At 41.5% G+C, this 17,748-nt stretch overlaps 1 protein-coding gene across 1 annotated transcript; it reads left to right on the top strand.

Moving 5' to 3' along the window:
* Positions 1-115: 115 nt before the first annotated feature.
* On the top strand, positions 116-17,471 carry TSGA13 (testis specific 13). The gene is made up of 6 exons (XM_090286902.1): positions 116-177; positions 7,976-8,042; positions 10,699-10,905; positions 13,512-13,654; positions 14,508-14,635; positions 17,305-17,471. The coding sequence occupies exons 1-6, from the start codon at positions 116-118 to the stop codon at positions 17,469-17,471; spliced, it is 774 nt and encodes a 257-aa protein (XP_090143028.1).
* Positions 17,472-17,748: the final 277 nt, after the last annotated feature.

Below are 17,748 nucleotides of genomic sequence, written 5' to 3'. Positions count from 1 at the left end.
GCCTGAACAACAGAATTAATGGCAATTCCACTTACTGAGAGAGGAAAGACTGAAGGAGGAACTGGCTTGAAGGGGAGGGAGAATCAAGAATTATTTGGGACTTGTCGAGTCTACGATGCCTGTTGGACATCCCGAAGCAGATCTAGACCACAACTATGTATATCCCCTGACCCCAATGTAAGCTGCGAGTGGACAGGACCTTCTGTCTGTTTTGTTTACACCTGTACCCTTGGAACCTAGAAAAGGCCCTGGTAGGCGTGTGGTAAATATTTGCTGAACAAATGAACAAATAAATGAATAGCTATGAGCCTGAGGTGTTTGATGTTTGAAGTGTTGGCCTGCAGTCCTGGCTGAACAGAATGATAAAAAACAAACTATGGCCAAAAAAAAGAAAAAATTACTTATTAATGCCTACAATACTGAGAGAAAGCAGGGTTCGAGGAGTATCTTCCCCCTATCAGAACTCAAACCTGAATTTCTGGATTGGCCTGCCACATGGAAGAAAGGGAGACAGTGAGAATAGAGGGCCAGAGCCTGAACAGGGGAGTGAGGCGAATCCATTCCTGTGGTGTTTTCATTTATAGACTCTCCCCAAAGGGCAAAGGAAGCCCGAAGAGGGATACAAATTTCCTTCTTGAGGGAAAGCAAAGTGGGAAAGGGGGAAAGGCATCCTCAAGAGCTTCCTTGCCTCCCTCAGTCCCCAGCCCCCTAAGTCTACATATATTGATGTTTTTAAGGCTTTTGCTAGCATTGAAATTCAATATGTGGTTTGGTATGAAAATGTAATGTATAACAAGATATGTATTTTTCGGTATGATTATGCATTATCTACGTTGCTGTTACTGGCTATCACACCAGGCAAAGACTGGTGTTACTTAGAAGAAATGGAAGGACCAAGAAAATATAAAAGGTGAGAGAGTGAGGGGAGGCTTCTTGGGTCAGCCTTACTGAGATGCCAATAAATTAGTGCTAGTTGCCCAGGCTCTACCTTCAGTAGGTAGACTCAATTGGGACACAATGTCTCCCATATCAGCATAGAATTCTGTAACATTAACAAATGTACTTTCTTGGAGAGTGGCATCCAAATTGATCACTGCACGTTCCTAAATCATCGTCTTACAATAGTCTTTGATACTTGGACTTCAAAGCTAAGAATCTGTGAACTTTTTCTCTGGTTCCATTAAACTAGATCAGGAGAAAGGTCTAGAATGAAATGTGTCAGTGGGGCTGGAGAGGGGGTCATTATCAGAAAAGCACATCCTCTCTCCTTTGTGTATCATTCCGCCATATTTGAAACATTTAGAAATTTGCCATGGCCGACATCTCTATCCCAAGGTTTTTCTTGCGACTGCCTCCATCCCTTACTGTCCATCTTGTATATTTAAAAACCTTAATTTTTTTTCCTCTTTGTTTCCCCTTTGGTTCCCTTATTCCTGACACTCCAGTACTAAGTCTGCTAACTTCTGTGTTGAGGGACAGCTTCCATTCTTTCTTGTGAGCAGATATCCCTGTATTTTTAACAGACAGGTCTATAAACAAATTTGGTGGCCTTGAATTTCCCAGATTTCCAATCTCCTGCTCTTCTTTATATTTCTGTAGTTCTGGCAGTCTTTCTTAGCTCCCTATTTATGCCAGAGTGGCTATTACTTCTGCTACATTTTCCTCCTCATAAAATTCATTAGCTCTGAAAAATCAATTTCCTTTCATTCATCACTGAATAATGCTAGTTCTGTTCAGATTCGATGTTGGTCAACAGATGAGATAAATGAATTTATAAACCCTGGTCCCACTCTGCCCGTGGATGGCAGGCAGGTCACTAGGTGAAGTTCCCTTCTCAGTCTGCAGGATTTTTGTTTGTTTGTTTGTTTGTTTTAACTGCAAGCTTTCATTTTTGCTTTGGTAAGGATATAACTTTCTGAAACCCCTATTTCTGGGTTCTCTGGTATCTGGACCAATATAGAACACTAAAACTATAGCTGCAGGCAGGATGTTGAAGGATTTGAGGTGCCAAATGTATCTCCTTCCCCTACAGGTTCTGAAGTCATTAATAAAAACATTCAAGAATCAGATAAGTTTGAAATATGAGGGGTTTTGTTGTGGTTAGAAGTTGGTTTGCAGGTTGTGGCTGGGGCCTGAACATAAATGTGGTTTTCTAGTACATTCCTCTAGTCATTGATAAACAGTAGTTCTCCCCCTGACAAAGGAAGAGCCTCCCCAGATACCTTAGCACATGTTGCTGGCCGGCCGTTTAAGAAAGGAAGAGCCCAAATGGGATAAGCTGCCTTGCCCAGCTCTCTATGCCACTACTTTGTCATCACAGAAGGAAAGAGGGGCAGATACCAGTACTGTCAAAAGGGTAGAAGTTTCTGTTTCATAGAGAGGTGTCTATTTCTAGGAGGAGGAAAGGAAGAAGATGGTTCCACAGAGTTCTTCCTGCCTTGTGCCCTCACTGATTGCTCTCTGCTTAATCTTAAGGCCACGTTTCCCAGAGTGCACTGTGCCACCATTAGCACCTCATCTTTACTGCCCAGCTGTTTGTCACCTGGGGCGTGAGGTCTCCATCTGAACATGGAAAGTTGTGGAGGTGAGGACACGAGAAGAAACCATTCGTGAGTCCTATCATAGATCAAAATCCGAGGTAGTAGAAACAGATGATCAGCCTGAGTTTGGGTTGATGGAGCCCCCCAGCCCCCATGTCTGAAAAAGAAGACAGCCAATGGGGAATGAGGGATGCATTTATATTGTATTTTATCAAGTGGTCTCTATTCAAGCAAATCTTGGCTCTGCCATGAACTCAAGCCTAGTAATTTATTTTTTTCATTCTAGATGTATCTCTGCCTTATAGTTGGTTGCCCTGGATTGTTTATTAAGCTTTGATAATTTTTGTGACTTAAAAAAAAAAAATCTCTTTCTGTACCCTCAAAAGATGCAGTTTAGATGCTTTAAGGTAGGGGTTCTCCTCTCTTTCTTCATGATATTGTCCCTTCCTGTGATTTCTGGCTCCTTTCTCCTGGTCCTCCTCCATCCTCTGGCAGTGCCTTTTCAGTGTGATGTTCTTCCTCTGGTGTCTGCAACCTCGGGGGGCTCTATCCCGTGCCTGGGCACTTCTCCTGCCTGATCTCACCTACTCCAATGGCTTCAACTAGCATTTATTTTTGAGGCTGACTCCTAATGCATAATTCTATCCCAAACCTCTCTCTCCTGGGCTCCAGATCCATATTTTAAACCTTTACTAGACAGTGTCCCCATCTGCACCTCACACTCCACTGACCAAATCCAAAATCATCATTCGTCCCCCAAACTTGGTCCATCACTTTTATTGCCTAATTTGGTCAATTGCACCTCCATTCTTTCATGTAATGAAGCTAAAAACGTGGTTATATCTATTAGCCTATAGAGCCTATTGATTACCAATTCTTATTAATTAGGATATCTTTCAAACACCACTTTTTTATTCCTTTCTACTGCCAACACCTTACTTTGGAGCCTGTATCAGTTTAAGTTTTGGGGTTGCAAACAACAGAAATGAACTCTTGACTAAGTTAAACAAAAATGTAGGGGGTGGATTTATTTGAAAGGATATTGGGAAAGTTCACAGAAGTGCAGGGAAAACTGAATACCATGCTTCAGGGTGGGCTAGATCTGGGGGCAACTCTGGAGACCTCAGTAGGTGAAGCTCAGTCCTTCTGCCTGGGACGCTGCACATGGTAACTTGGCAACAGTCATCTTTCATCTTCGTGCATCTTCATTGAACTTTCAAATGTCTAGTAGACAGAATCCAGTTGATAATCCTTGAACAGGCCACCTGGGGCTAGAACACAGGGTTGAGAGGCACAAATTTGTGAGCAGATTCTTATAACTTCTCAACCCTTTCTCAGTACTGCCATAGCCTTTTGAAAGCCTTGGCACCTTTCTAATCAATACTTCTTACATCTTTAAAATCTATAGTCCACACTGCCACCATTTTTATATTTCTAAAATATATAGTTCAATGTATCTCCTCAGTTAAAATTCCTTGGTAGCTCTTCGTACTCATAGAATAACCTACAAGCTTCTATCAGGGATTTCACTCTAGATTTGGACCCTGGCTACCTTTCTAGTCTCGTCTCTTGCTTCCTTTCTGTTAAATGTTATGTTCCAAGAATCCTACAGTTATTTGCTATTCCTATAAATAAGTCACGCTTTGTTCTAGTCTCATGTTTTCGCTCCCTCTTTCTCAAATGCCCACTCTCTCTTCTCTTCACCTGGTTAACTCACTCTCATCTTCTTTCCAGGATCACTTTAGGTATTACATCAGAATTTCTCCTAGTTTCTTCTCATCTGGGCTAAGTGCTCTTCCTCTGTGCTCTGATGGCGTCCTGAACTTATCTTAATATACACATTGCAATTTGTTGCATTCACCTCTTTCCTTGTCCCCATTCCTGGCTAAACTGTGAGCTCCTTGAGGTCATTGACTATATCCAATTTATGTTTGGTTCCCATTAGCTAGGATGCGGCTTTACACCTCATAAATATTAAGTAAATACACTGAAATAAACAACCATTTGTTTTGAATGCCTAATATACAAAGCTGTGGGGGCGGAAATATATATGATTTCACAACTCTACATTCAGTGACCTTACTGCCTAGCAGGCAAACAGTACCTACACATTAGAAAAGTATAGGTAGATCTACAAGATACTGTATAACTTTATGCATATAAAACAATAACCATAGGCAAGAATTTGAGATTAAATTGATCTGGAAAGTTTTCTCTGAAGAGGAAGCACTTGAGTAGTAACATAAAGGAGAAGATTCAAATGGTTTGAAGAGGGTGGGAGAGTGTTTAAGTATGGGGAGTAAGAGAAAAAGGCTCATTATGTTTGAGGAACAGGGTGAAAACATTGGCTAAGATAGCAATTGATTAAAATATGGTGAAAAGGTCAGTGTGTGTGTGTGTGTGTGTGTGCGCGCGCGCGCGCGCGCATGCGCGTGCGTGTGTGTGTGTGTGTGTGTGTGTGTAGGAAAGTCATAGGTTAGGGGAAAAAATTGGAGAATTTTTCTCTTTGTGCTTTTCATTCTCTGATTCCAACATAGAACACCTCAGCATTCTAGATTGCCTGTACATCACAAATCCCCTGTGTCTCCTTCAGAATCAAGAAAAGAATAATTAAGATATTTTCCAAATGGAAAGTTTCCACATTGAGGAATTTTGTTTCTCTCTGTGAAGTAAGATTTCCTGATGTCACTTAAGGTATTGTACACCAGATCTTTCTATTCTTATTTTTGATGCAGTTTTTGTGTTTGTGTGATTTTTTTTCTACCCAGACAAGGAGCACAAGTTTTGTACCTTCCAATTTAATGGCTCCTATTTTTTTAGTTTTAATATATACATAACTGGAAAAACAAAACATGAGAGAAGGTTGAAAAGCTCATTAGCCTATTATCCTCAAACTTTCAGAGTTTAGCTCAGTCTAGTCATAAACTTTAGACAGTCATCTTTAGGATTTCTGTCTAGACAATTAAACTAGATATAACCCTAAACAATCACCTAGTGGAACTGTCAACACTAACACAGATCTTTCCTCAAAACCCATGGATGTTATAGGAGCTTGAGCTGATTGCCTTATAAAAGTTCTACTTAATTGTCAAGGCCCCCTAAATTTGATCCCATCCTACCTATCTACTATTAAGTCTTTAATCATAGCTACTTAAAACAACACCAAAACAAGTCATCTTCCATTACAAACAATCCTGCAAGGCCCAGCTCAATCTCTACATCCTTTGGGAAACATCTTCCCCCAAGTGTCACTAACCTCTCCTTTCTCTAAATCGTGGGTTCTAAATCACCAACCCTTTCCTTCCATTTCTAATTATTAAAATGTAGCAACTCCCTGTTGCTCCCTACCGATATCCACACACTTTTCTCAGCTTCTCAGGCCTAATCTATTGACAAACGTGGTTGTATTGAGAGACAGACGATGTCTGCTCCTCCACCTCTGTCCCATTACTGACACATGAATTAATTTTATCTCAGGTCTTCATGTAGGTAAATCTCACCAACATCAGGGAATTAGAAGGTCACCTTTAAATCACGTGGTGAACTCTCTCCATTCTTACAGATGAGGAAATTGAGGCACCAAGAGGTTTGTCATTCTTGTTTCAGATTTAACAATCACTTCCTCCGCCCTGCCTCCATTAATCAGCTGAACTTAAGTTCTCGAGGGCAAGGATCGCCATGTGTTGTGCGTTTTCCCCATTCACTACAGCACCTACAGTTTTCTCTTATTTCCCATACAGGGTCAAGAACGGGGCTGAGCACACAGTGTGTGCTAAGGAAACAACGTTTGGATTGAATTGAACCCCTACAGAACGTGGACCATTTAGAGGCACTGAATTGGGCCTCTGGGTGAATAACTGCTTCGGGTTGGCCCACTGAACAGTGACCAGCAATGGCACAAAGGAGAACTGCCCAGTGTGTAGTCTTGTTTACCCAACTATATTATAGATACCATCTTATATGAACTTATTTTGTAGCCCATAGCACTTTGAACAGTGCTAGTCACAGAGTAAACCCTCATTAAAAACATTTTAATTGGTTGACTGTCCTCAGGTCAAAAAAACAGATCTTGGCCTATGTTTCAGGCAGCAGCTGGAGTAGCTTTTCCAAAAGAAAAGCCCCAGGCTGGCCAGCTAGACACTGCAGGGCCCATGAGCATTTCCCAAGCAGCTCCATGCCTTAAATTGACCTTGAAGAAAAGGATCCGGAATCCAGTGCTGCCTTTTAGATGCTAAACAATTATTTTGAAAATGGTACAATAAAAATTATAATATATTGTTATTGGATAACTTACAATGATAGGACACATCAAAACGGCACAAACTTTAAGATATTAAGTAGGGATGAATTTATTTTGGTTTGTCTACCATGTGTCACCTGCTCCCTTTGGGACTGTTTTTAAGACCATTGGTCTGAAAGGGAAGCAAGCCATCCTTGAATGTGATCTGATCCTGGATTTGGGGTTATTTGTACCATGCTATACTATAGCCGATTGATCCACTAACTGCATAGCTTGGTATTTCTATTTTTCTCATTTTGGTCCTTACTCCACTACCCTAATTTTTAAAGAAAAGAGGTCTAGTTGAGGTAGTTGTAGGATCCTAATTAATTTGAGCTAGTTTAACCCCCAAAATGGAACTGTCTCCAAGGAGGAAGCAGGCCACTTACTTTAGTCATTAACCCACTCTTCCTGCTGAGCGTCTTTCACTGTGTTCAGCAAGTAAATGGGTTTAGTAAGAATCAGTCAAGGAATCCAAAGTACTTTATTACTAAAGATTGCAATATCTGTCCTGTACCCTCTTTGCCACAAAGGGAGCTGGTATCTTGGTGGAAGATGAGAAGGTACATGAAAGAGCAGAGTATGAGCATATTTGTCATTATTATTTTTACTGCCCCGCTTCTAGGAAGAGAAAATTATATGTGTTTAGTAACACAAGGGAACCAGTAACACAAGCTTGGTCATTAAAATTTGCAAATTTATTTGTGAAGTTCCACTAACTATATTCCTTCTTATGGAATCACTGGCTAATCATTGGTGCAGGCAGAACCATTTCCACCTGGAGGAGCAGGCATTCAAAACTATAGGGCATCTTCGAGGGCATTATGAGGGTCCAGCTGCCTAGAAGAAGTTCCTTAAGCATTCTAGTCGAGTACTGTCTTTAGTGATCTGAAACCACTAGTTTAGAAAAAATCAACTCATCAGATGTCTCCCAGAGGTCCTACTTGCTTAACTCTTCCATCTGAGGTTCTGTTTTTCCCCAACACAAAGCTAGATAACAAATCCTATTCTTTACTACCCGTACGTTTTTCAGTTAGTGACCACCTAAACTGAGCTCTTGTAATTCTAAGTCAGGCTCCCCAACTTTGGTGAAAGAGATTGAGGACATGCAGGAAACCAGGCCGTTGAGCAACTGGATGTCCTGCCTCTTTTTCAGGTCCTTATATGGCAAATCAAAGACTTTGGGAATTAAACCGGAGAAAGGAATTGTGGATAGTGATGAGGTAAGGAAGAGAATTAGCAAATGTGCACTTGTACTCTTTCCTTGGAGTTGCTTATCTTATAAGCCCTATCTTACGAACTTTCTGTTGAAAAGCAAAGAAGGGTCAAGATTTATATAGAAAGCAAGGGTAACTGATCCAATTTTATGAGAGGGAAACAGAGACAAAGAAAAAAGAAGAAACAGGGAATCAATAGCAATAAATCTGGGTGCAAAACCCAGGGACCAGAGGCCTAACCTTTGGCGTGAGTGAGTGTTCAATCCTGATTCACTAGAATCCGTGGCCGCTTTCTGCAGCAAAAGCTTGGTTGCTTCCCCAGATTTATTATATTTAAGTGAATTTCCCAGGCCAACTTTTATTTTATCAGCCAGAGATACTGCTCTTCAACATAACAAAACTAAAACATACTCCAATTTGGACACTCTTGTGAGTTTCGTCAACTGCTGGAGACAAATTTGGAACAGAGGTGTGCTACCTCAGGAAAATTCAGGAGCAAAAACATTTTGCCCAAAGACTTTCCCCACTATAATTCATTTTAAAAAAAGAAAAAAAAAAAACCTACAATAGCCTTTACATCTTTCCTCCAAGTGAATTTTTCTTAGACTTCTATGGGTATGATTCTAAATACGTATTTTATATGTCAAATCTGTGAGGCAGGCTTCTCACACTATGTTTTAGTTTTGAACAAAGGGACTTTACTTTTTTTTTCCAAAAGGTAATAAAAATTAAATGATCGCATCTTTGAATTTACCACATATTTCACTTCCGCCTCTGAAGAAATGTATGGAGTGACTGTCTTAGACTCTGTAGGATCACCATGGCCAGCCCTCATCCCACAGTTCTGCCCCTTTCTTATTAAGTCTCCTTATCCACTCACCTGCTTGCTTCATTCACCCTTCCAGGTGCACGTTCCCTTTCTTCTGTACCCCATTTCACCATGTCACCTCCAAATACAGGATTCCGTGCCCTGCCACTTTTTCTGATTTCTGGTTTTGCTAAGCCTGAGGTGGCAACCCAGCTTTTTCACTTTTGGTTCTCATCCCTTTGACTTACTCATTCTTCGATAACCTAGGGCTAAGCTTGAGACTGGGCAGCACACTGGGGTCAGTGGAGGGAGATGCAGGTGGCCCAGCACCTCTGCCACCAGACAGGACACTCCATCTGTCAAGCATCAGCACTACCACGAGCAGAGAAAATGTAAGGTGATAGACCAAAGTCTTACCAAAACTCAATTATTATTTTATAACATTTTGGGGAAGAATCACACACCACAGAAATATTCAAAAATGCAAAAGATGCAAAATGGTGTTTCTCCCCCACTCTGTGAGCCTGCCGCTCCCAACTCAGTGGCTGGCTGTCCCCAGAGCTGCCTTCACTCACAGTCCTTCAGTTATTGCCCTGTTTTGTAACTCACTCTTCTCCTTAAAGGTTGTCTTCCATGTTGATTTTCACCTGATTTCACTCCTACTGAAATGGAAAGGCAGAAGAAGGTGTGATCTCTTGGAGGGATTTGCCCCTGTCTGAACTGGATACTTTCCTTGTCTGCTTCCCCTCCTAACAGCTTGACTCAGGGTGCAGACCCCTGCACACAGTGCTCCCTTTCCTTCATTTCAAGTCGAGACCACATTTTAGTGAGAGGGAAAAGTGGAATACTGTTCAGGATAGGTGCAGCTCTGAACCGCTAATTGTGATTATTGTCTCTAGACTTTTGACGCAGTCGGACAATCCAGATTTGTTCTCAAGAACCTTCAGCATTACACAGTCCATCCAAAATTGGTAGGTGGATAAAGCTCCCCCAAAGAGCCCTCCAGGCATGTTGCAGCAGTGGGGCTGAGGCTGATGGCAGAGTGTCCCCAATGCCTCCAGGGGCTGCCACTTCCGTGACCGCTCATGCTCCTAGGACTGGGAGGCTGAGCTACCTAGGACACTGAGCCAGAGGCTGTGCTGGAAATGGTGGCGGTGAGCGAGGGGGCAGGTCCCTGTAGCTGAATTATTCTTTTTAAGTTGAGAGACCAATATTAATAATCAGAAGATATGTCATCCTGTCCCTCTCCCTCCCTGCTTCTCCAATCCTCTATTTCCCTCCTGCTGACAAAAAAACAAATTTTGTGGGAGTGCCCCTTCCCCTACTCACATCCTAAGTGACATGCTGTCTTCTGTGACTGCTTTTCCTTTTTAACCTTGTGCTTATTGTACACAGTAACATGGTTGTGCCTGTGAGAATGTTGGTGTCATCCCCACCCTTAAAAGTCCCTGAGCCAGGAGAGGTGGTCACCAGTCACTTCTACCCTCTGTGTCAGAGAGTTCTAGGGAAGGCCTGAAAGGCTTGGCATGGAAACCTCTCTGTTTGCCCCAATGGGTTGAACAAATGCTGTTACACTCTTTCAGGAGAAATGTCCTCTTTCTCCCTTTGATGTGGAAACCTTCCCATGTTATTTCCCCAGCTCCTTAGTCTATTTGTGGGGAATGCACTGAGGGAAGAAAGGACCAGCAAGCTTCCGGCTTTCTCTGATAAACACACTTCAGAGCAGATATGTCCAGTCCCTGTCTAGCCTGGGTCCCTACCCCACAGAGGCAGAAGATTAATCAACTGATTTATTAATCTTCTCTTGATCTAATCCCTTTGTCTCTCTGGAAACCTTTCTGTCTGTCTGCTCAGAGCCAGTACTACGAGCCACTGAAGCCCACTGCACTACAGAAATTCATAGCTCGAAACAAGAAAATCTTAAGCTTCATGCTCAAAGTCACAGAGTATGATCAGGATAAGACTTCACTGATAATGACCAACAACCCACCTACCTCCCCAATGGACCATCAAGGAAAGGACATCCCACCAAAATACTTTCCCAAGGAGTTCCTACTCAAGGTAATAATACATGGGGAAGTTTCCTGACACACTTCGTAAGGACCCTAAAGAATTAGGAGTTAGCTTGAAGAAGGAAGCTAACTTAACATGGTATCCAGGAGCAAACCAACTTCTGCCCTATAATTCTTTGCCATGTGCTTCACCAAACAGAATCTGGAGAGCCTGGGAAATACTCAGAAAAAGAGTTGGACAGGCTTGGGTCATGAAACTTCATTGCACAGAGAAAAGAGAGTCTTAATTTGAAACTGTTTGTCCCTGCCCAAAGATATTTAGTTTGTAATTAACAAAGCATACACAACCCAGTGGCCTTCTAGTTGAGTATAAAGTAGTAAAGGATAAAGTGAGAAATGAAGGAACAGAGATGAATAGCTTAATGGGAAAGGGGAAAGGGTTATACTTTATACCCATTCCTTTTGGGTGTTAGGAGAAAAGAAGAGGGATGGAGCAAGGGAATTTACTATCACAGTATCCAGACATTTGGGACTCTCTTATACACTAAAGAAGTTCAAATTCAAGTTGATAACCAATCACTGAGCATACACTAATCTAAGAACTAAAATATAAAGATGATTACAGGACAGTTTCTATCTTGAAGGAACTTGGAGTCTAACAGGAGAGACAGAACAATAAATGAGATATATAAAAATTATTATAATAAAGCAGGATATATGAATTATAAAAGAATATACAAGATACAGAACTAATATACAATAAAGAACATCATTTCTGTTGGGAAAAAGGGAGTGATCAGAGAGGCTTTACAGAAAAGATGACCTCTGACAAAAGAAAAGGAGAATATTCCAATCAGAGGAAGGGCAAAGACATGAAGACATAAGAAACTGAGGTGCACTTAGGGAGTTGCAAGAAAGTAAATGGCAGGAGATAAAATGATATAATCAAATTTGCATTTAATTTAGAAAAACGTTTTTTGGAGGTTGGTAAAAAAATATTTGTGAAAGATACAGAAATAAGAAAGATTAGTTATGATGTTACTACAATTATCAAGGTTAAGAGATGCTGAGATATTGAGCTAAATCAGCGGAGGTAGTGAAGAAAATCAATTTAAGAGATATTTAGGAATCAGGATCTAAAAAATATCTTGATAGCCTTGTTCGGGTAGCTCAGTTGGTTAGAGCATCATCCAGATATGCCAAAGTTGTGGGTTCGATCCCCGGTCAGGGCACATACAGGAATCAACCCAGAATGCATAAATAAGTAGAACAACCAATCAATGTTTCTCTCTCTGGAGCTGCTTAGAGAGAATGAGGACAGAATTAAAGGGATATGTTCAGCAGCAAGTATTTTTTGCAAAGAGGCTTTAAAATTATGGAAAAAATAAAAACCCTCAATATACATCAGTTAAGTAGTTTGGTCATTCATTTATTCTTTCATTCATTCAGCAAATATTTGTTGAACATCCACTATGTACCAAGCACTGCTATGGGTGGTAGAAATACATCAGCGACTAAACCAAAGTCTGCCCAAATGAAGTTTAATTCAGACCATAAGCAAACACACAATTAATGTAAAAATGTGATAAATGCCAAGACAAAGCAGGATAAAGGACTGGAGCATGATGGGTGTGAGTGATTTTAGATAGTGCAGTTGGGATAGTAGGCTTTCAGAAGAGGTGATGACATCTGAACAGAGACTTTATTGGGGTGATGGAATGTGTCCTGTGGTTGCTACATCTCACATATTGTTTTCATTTCAGATTGCCACACATCAGGAAGAATAGAGATAGTAGCTTTCTCAAATGAGTAATTATGAGATAAATCAGGAGACTAGGAACCCAAAGCTATGTCATATGTAGAAAATTTCAAAATATTGGCAATGCTGAGCCTGGAAGAGAGAGAGAGAGAAAGCTTAAGAGGAACCTGATGGATTTCTCCAAATTCCTTAAGGACTCTGTGGAGGAGACACTAGATGTGTTCTGTTTAGACTGTAAGTTAGAGGTTACAAGGAGACAGCTATCAGCTGATTAAAGATGAAATAGGTTGGGTTTTTAGGTGTAGGAAGATTGACCACTTGATAGTGACATTGTGTACGTGAAATGAGCGTCACGTGAATCGTTAGACTAGATGACCTTTACAATCCTTTCTGGAAGTCTTTGGCTCTGTGACCTTTATCCTAGTAATGATGACATTATTGCCTCACAGAACATCTCATTCTGTGGCCTTTTCACTACAGACAGAGAAGAGGCTGTGAATGAGGTAGCTGTCTCTGAGAAAGGAAGGCAGAGTCCAATGGATTTTTTCCCCCTAATTTATTACCAAATGTTTGATTTCCTAAGCAATTCAGTAATTGAATCCTCCTCAAAACCGGGTGAATTCTTCCACCACTCTCTTCAAAGAGCCAATGGGCAAGTTCAATCCATTACTTAGGAAACTAACAAAGCTTTGGACAAGTGATCTGGCAGGGAAACAAATATATATTAGCCCACTCAGAACTGCTTCCTTTTCTTTTCATTTTTGAGTCCCCACTTCCTTCTATGACAGGTTTTGTTGCACTATTTGGGGACTTGAACCTTAGTTCAAGCACTTAGTTCAGCCTCGAAGTCCCAAGGTCCTTGGCTGTGTCCCTCACTTTCCTTCCCTCTGCTGCAGGAAAGTTATCAAGAGCACAAACCTGCTGAGAACATCTGCCTACCCCTGATGCCTCAGAAAAAAACGTTAAGAACTGGACTGACACCAATCTTCCCTGTGACACTGTTGAAGGGTCCCACATCCAAGCAAGAACAATGGTTTAGGTGAAGTCCTGGCTGCTCTTGTTGTCATTTTCTTCCTGATCATTTCCTTCTTCATGCTACCATTTCTTTTAAATATGATTTAAAACTTTTTGCTTGTAAGGTATAGGTACAAATGTGTATTAATAAGACACGAAGACACGGCTTACCACCCTGGCCAGTGTGGTTCAGTTGGTTGGAGCATTGTCCCATAGACTGAAGGGTTGTGGGTTCAATTCCCCATTAGGGCACCTACCTGGGTTGTGGGTTCAATCCCCAGTCCAGATGCATGTGGTCCCTGGTCCGGGCACATACAGGAGGCAACTGGTCAATGTTTCTCCCTTGCATCAGTGTTTCTCTCTCTCCCCCTCGTGTCTCCCATCCTCACTCTCTAAAAAGCAATGGGAAAATGTCCTTGGATGAAGATAAAAAAATAAGATACAGCTTCCCTATATAATCCCCAACATCAGTTACACCTTAATGAGAAAGAAACAGTAATGCAAAGCTAAAGTTTTTCACTGAGGATTTTCAAAAGCAAAGAGAAATATTCTAAGGTCTATGAGTTGAGAAAACAGAAAAAAAAGTTTCCCTCAGTGCATGATAAGGGCTAGAGCATAGGAACAATATGCTATGATATTTTACTTGAAACTAGTTCTAGGAGCAGCCTATATCTATTTTGGAGAGGAGAGAGGAGACTTCCTTCACAGGTTTACAAGGCTAGGTTCTAAAAGTACCCGTTCACTGAACAATATACCCACTCTGTACAAGGAACACCTGCTAACATTGTTCTTTCTCTTCCCCTGGAATCTGAGAGTGCAGTGACTGGTTCCACTAAGCCCCGACCCTAGGATTTACTAAGTGAGCTCTCTTTGTTCAGGTTTTCCACCAAGAATGATTTCAAGAGTGAAGGGAAATATTCAACGCTCTGCGCTTTGAGGAAACAGAAAAACATGTACCCTCAGCTCACCTTTGCTCAAGTCTGTAAAAGGGATATGATAAAAGATGGTAAGGTCCTTTCTTTCAATGCAGTGCCTTACAGGACAGACATATGGGCAGAAGGGACAGCCGATGGGGATGAGAGATAAGGGCAAATCAACATCTCTCATGGAGGTTCTGGAGACTATTTTTCCTTGTAGCATAGAAGCTAAGAACTGATAGAGGCTCAAGTGGGACTAGGCTTTGGATTCTGTTTAAATCCTCAAATTTCAAGAAGCCGTAGCATAGTGCTTCCCAAACTGCATCACCTGCCACTTTAAAAGTTTTGGTATATCAGTGTGTTATTTGCCCTATTATTTACTTAGTTTTTTTTTTCTTGTCCTAATTAATACTATATCATTAACATGGGTTTGATGTACTAATTATTTGTTTTTTGTGACATATATTTAATCAAACTTATACTAATTAAAAATTTAAATGTTTATCTGTGTATCTCCTAAAACTGCGCAGTGGAGGAAAACTGTTCTAGAAGGGACAAAGGATAAATCTGTGAATATCAGAGGTCCATGAGTCTCTTTGAGAATGAGGCAGAATATTGGGTGGAAGGGGTTTGGGATAAGGTTGTGTGGAATGGAAGAGGGTATAATGAAAATGTTCCTTACAAATTATCATTCATTTAAGAACATTTATGGGGCACCTAGTAAGTGTTGAACACTTACCGAGAACGTTCAGTGTATGAGACAGGCAGATGGGCCAGATCATGAAGGGCTGGGTTATAGGAAGGGCTTGGGTTTTCTCCACTAGGCAGTGGGATGCATTGAAAAATTTCAGAGCACGCAGTAGACGTTTGTGTATTAGAAGTATAATTGATAGGTCCCCACACTTCACCAGTTATGGCTTCAAGATAAGTTTGTTTTTTCCTATGGAGTTTCTCTCCTCAAGCAGTTTCTGAATCTCCCTGAAGTATGCTTAGCTGTTGCACAAGGCCATCCCAGCATTGCTTAACACCTTTGCCAATCATACTCATCCAAATAGTCACCATTCTAGAGGCATGTGGTCATATTGTACCATCCCTTTAATGACTTTTCTGCTCCTCCTGTACCTATTTGCCACTCCACCCCATGCCCACCTCCTGCCTCTCTTAACTCGCCGTATTCAGCTAAAACCAGGCTGTGATACTTAACAATACTTCATAGATGTGGAGAGGAGTTAAAGAACAGCAGAGAATAATTTATCTTGATTAAAAAAAAAAAAAAAAAAGCCTACTCACACGCTCAGCCTCAGTTCTTTCCTAGTCCCTAGCACATTATTCATTCTTGGGAATCTCCTGGCTTCTCTATGATGTTTTTACCTAGACTCCAAATGACCTTGGCCCAAGGAAGGGGAAGAGGATCTCTTCAACCCCAAAACCTGTTTAAATTTCAGCTCAAGAATAAACAAGTAGGAACATCTACAGATGGTCCCTGACTTAATAATTTGACTTACGATTTTTTGACTTTACCATGGTGCAAAAGCAACATGCATTGAGTTAAAACTAGCTAGGCTAAGCTATGATAATCTATAGGTTGCATTTTCGACTTAGATATTTTCAGTTTACAATGGCTTTAGTGGGGCACAACCCCATTGTAAGGTGAGGACCATCTGTATTTCCTTCAGGGGCAACTCTATCCAAAAAGTAAGGTTTGAGCTTTATAGGCTGGATAAGGCAAGCATAATAGCTAATAGCACATTTAGTAAAGTCAGAGTTAAATCTTAAATGATACCGTATATGTGATATCAATAGTTCAGTTTAAGTTAGATTCTCTAGAATCTAATCTAGATGAGAATTTCTCTAATTTTTCAAGAGTACAGTTCTATTAAGGATACACCCAATTTACATTTCTAACCAGAACACTTAATATCTCGGTCTGCAGCGTTCTATTACAATCACAGTGACTTTACAGTTTCCCTAAAAATGGGGAGAGGGAGATACTGAGTTGACTTCTGTATCTAAAGGGCCCATAATGATGCTCTTCCTAAACAAAGATAATCTGCTGTGAAGTTAAAACATGTCTCCACTACAAGCAAAAGCTCCATTGCTGGCAACCATCTCCTTCCACCAATAATGTTCCATGTTTACCAGGCATCCAAATAAAGAAAGATGACATAGAAAATGGTTTGGATGGGGCCCATGAGGGCTTGCTAGGAGGCTGTCCAAGAGACAGATGACAGGACATGAAATAAGGTGTTAGCAGTAGGAATAAGGAAACAGATTCAAGGGATATTTACAAGGCGTAATGCATCAAAAAAAGCAGGGAGGGATGTTTCCAAGAACATAGGAAAGAGAATCCGGATCAGTGATGACCCGGAAGCCAAAGGTAGAGTTTCTTATTATATTCTCAGGTAGGAGACTGAAAACCAACACACACTCGAGGAAAAGGCTAAGAGGGATAAGGATATACACGTGAACGCACCTTAATGAACGCACCTTAACTTAGTAAATTACGTGACTGCCAATATGATTGTGCGTGGAATCATTTGCAAGGGGTGGGATTAGGGAAGACTATACTGGCAGTGTTTTAAACTGGGTTCAGAAGAAGGTAAGGAATCCAGAATTACTAAAAAGGTTAGGAATGGTAGTCCGTGATCCAAAATATTTCCCCTTGCTAAGAGGAAAGACCCCTTTTCTCATCCCTCCAAGTGGGTCACTTTCCTGCCTCGCATTAAAGCGTCCTCCGGTGCCCTGTGTTTTGTTGCAGTCTCCAAGAAGTCAGAGAGGGACATGCCGACTTTGAGGATGAACTGGGAACCACTAACCCTCGCATCGCTTCTGGAAGACAAGCCCACCAGAACCGCGCCTGGGGAGAGAGTCTTCCGCTACGGAAGGGCCCAGCAGTGGTTTATAAAAAATACCACCGTTCATTAAGTAAAAACAAACACTTCAGGCCTCTCGCCTCGGTCTCCGGAGACTGAGAGGCCAGCAGAAGTCACCATCCAGGGCGTGTCAACCACATAAAACTACATTCTGCCCGCTCAGGGCATGGGCTCCCCTGTCGCTGGCAGGGTGGGCCGGGGTGAGCCGGGGTACCGACTGGTCGTGGCACAAGCCACCAAGCGGGCGCCGGGACCTAGCGCCGGGTCACGCCTCCGCCGGCTGGGAGATAGACCAGAGGGCGTGGCCGCAGCCCTAGGGGACGAGAGCG

Source organism: Furipterus horrens, unplaced genomic scaffold, assembly GCF_987537825.1.
Source record: "Furipterus horrens unplaced genomic scaffold, mFurHor1.1.pri manual_scaffold_9, whole genome shotgun sequence".
Classification (NCBI taxonomy): Eukaryota; Metazoa; Chordata; class Mammalia; order Chiroptera; family Furipteridae; genus Furipterus; species Furipterus horrens.
The sequence above is the reverse complement of the archived record's forward strand: the minus strand, read 5'-3'. Positions and strand labels throughout refer to the sequence as shown.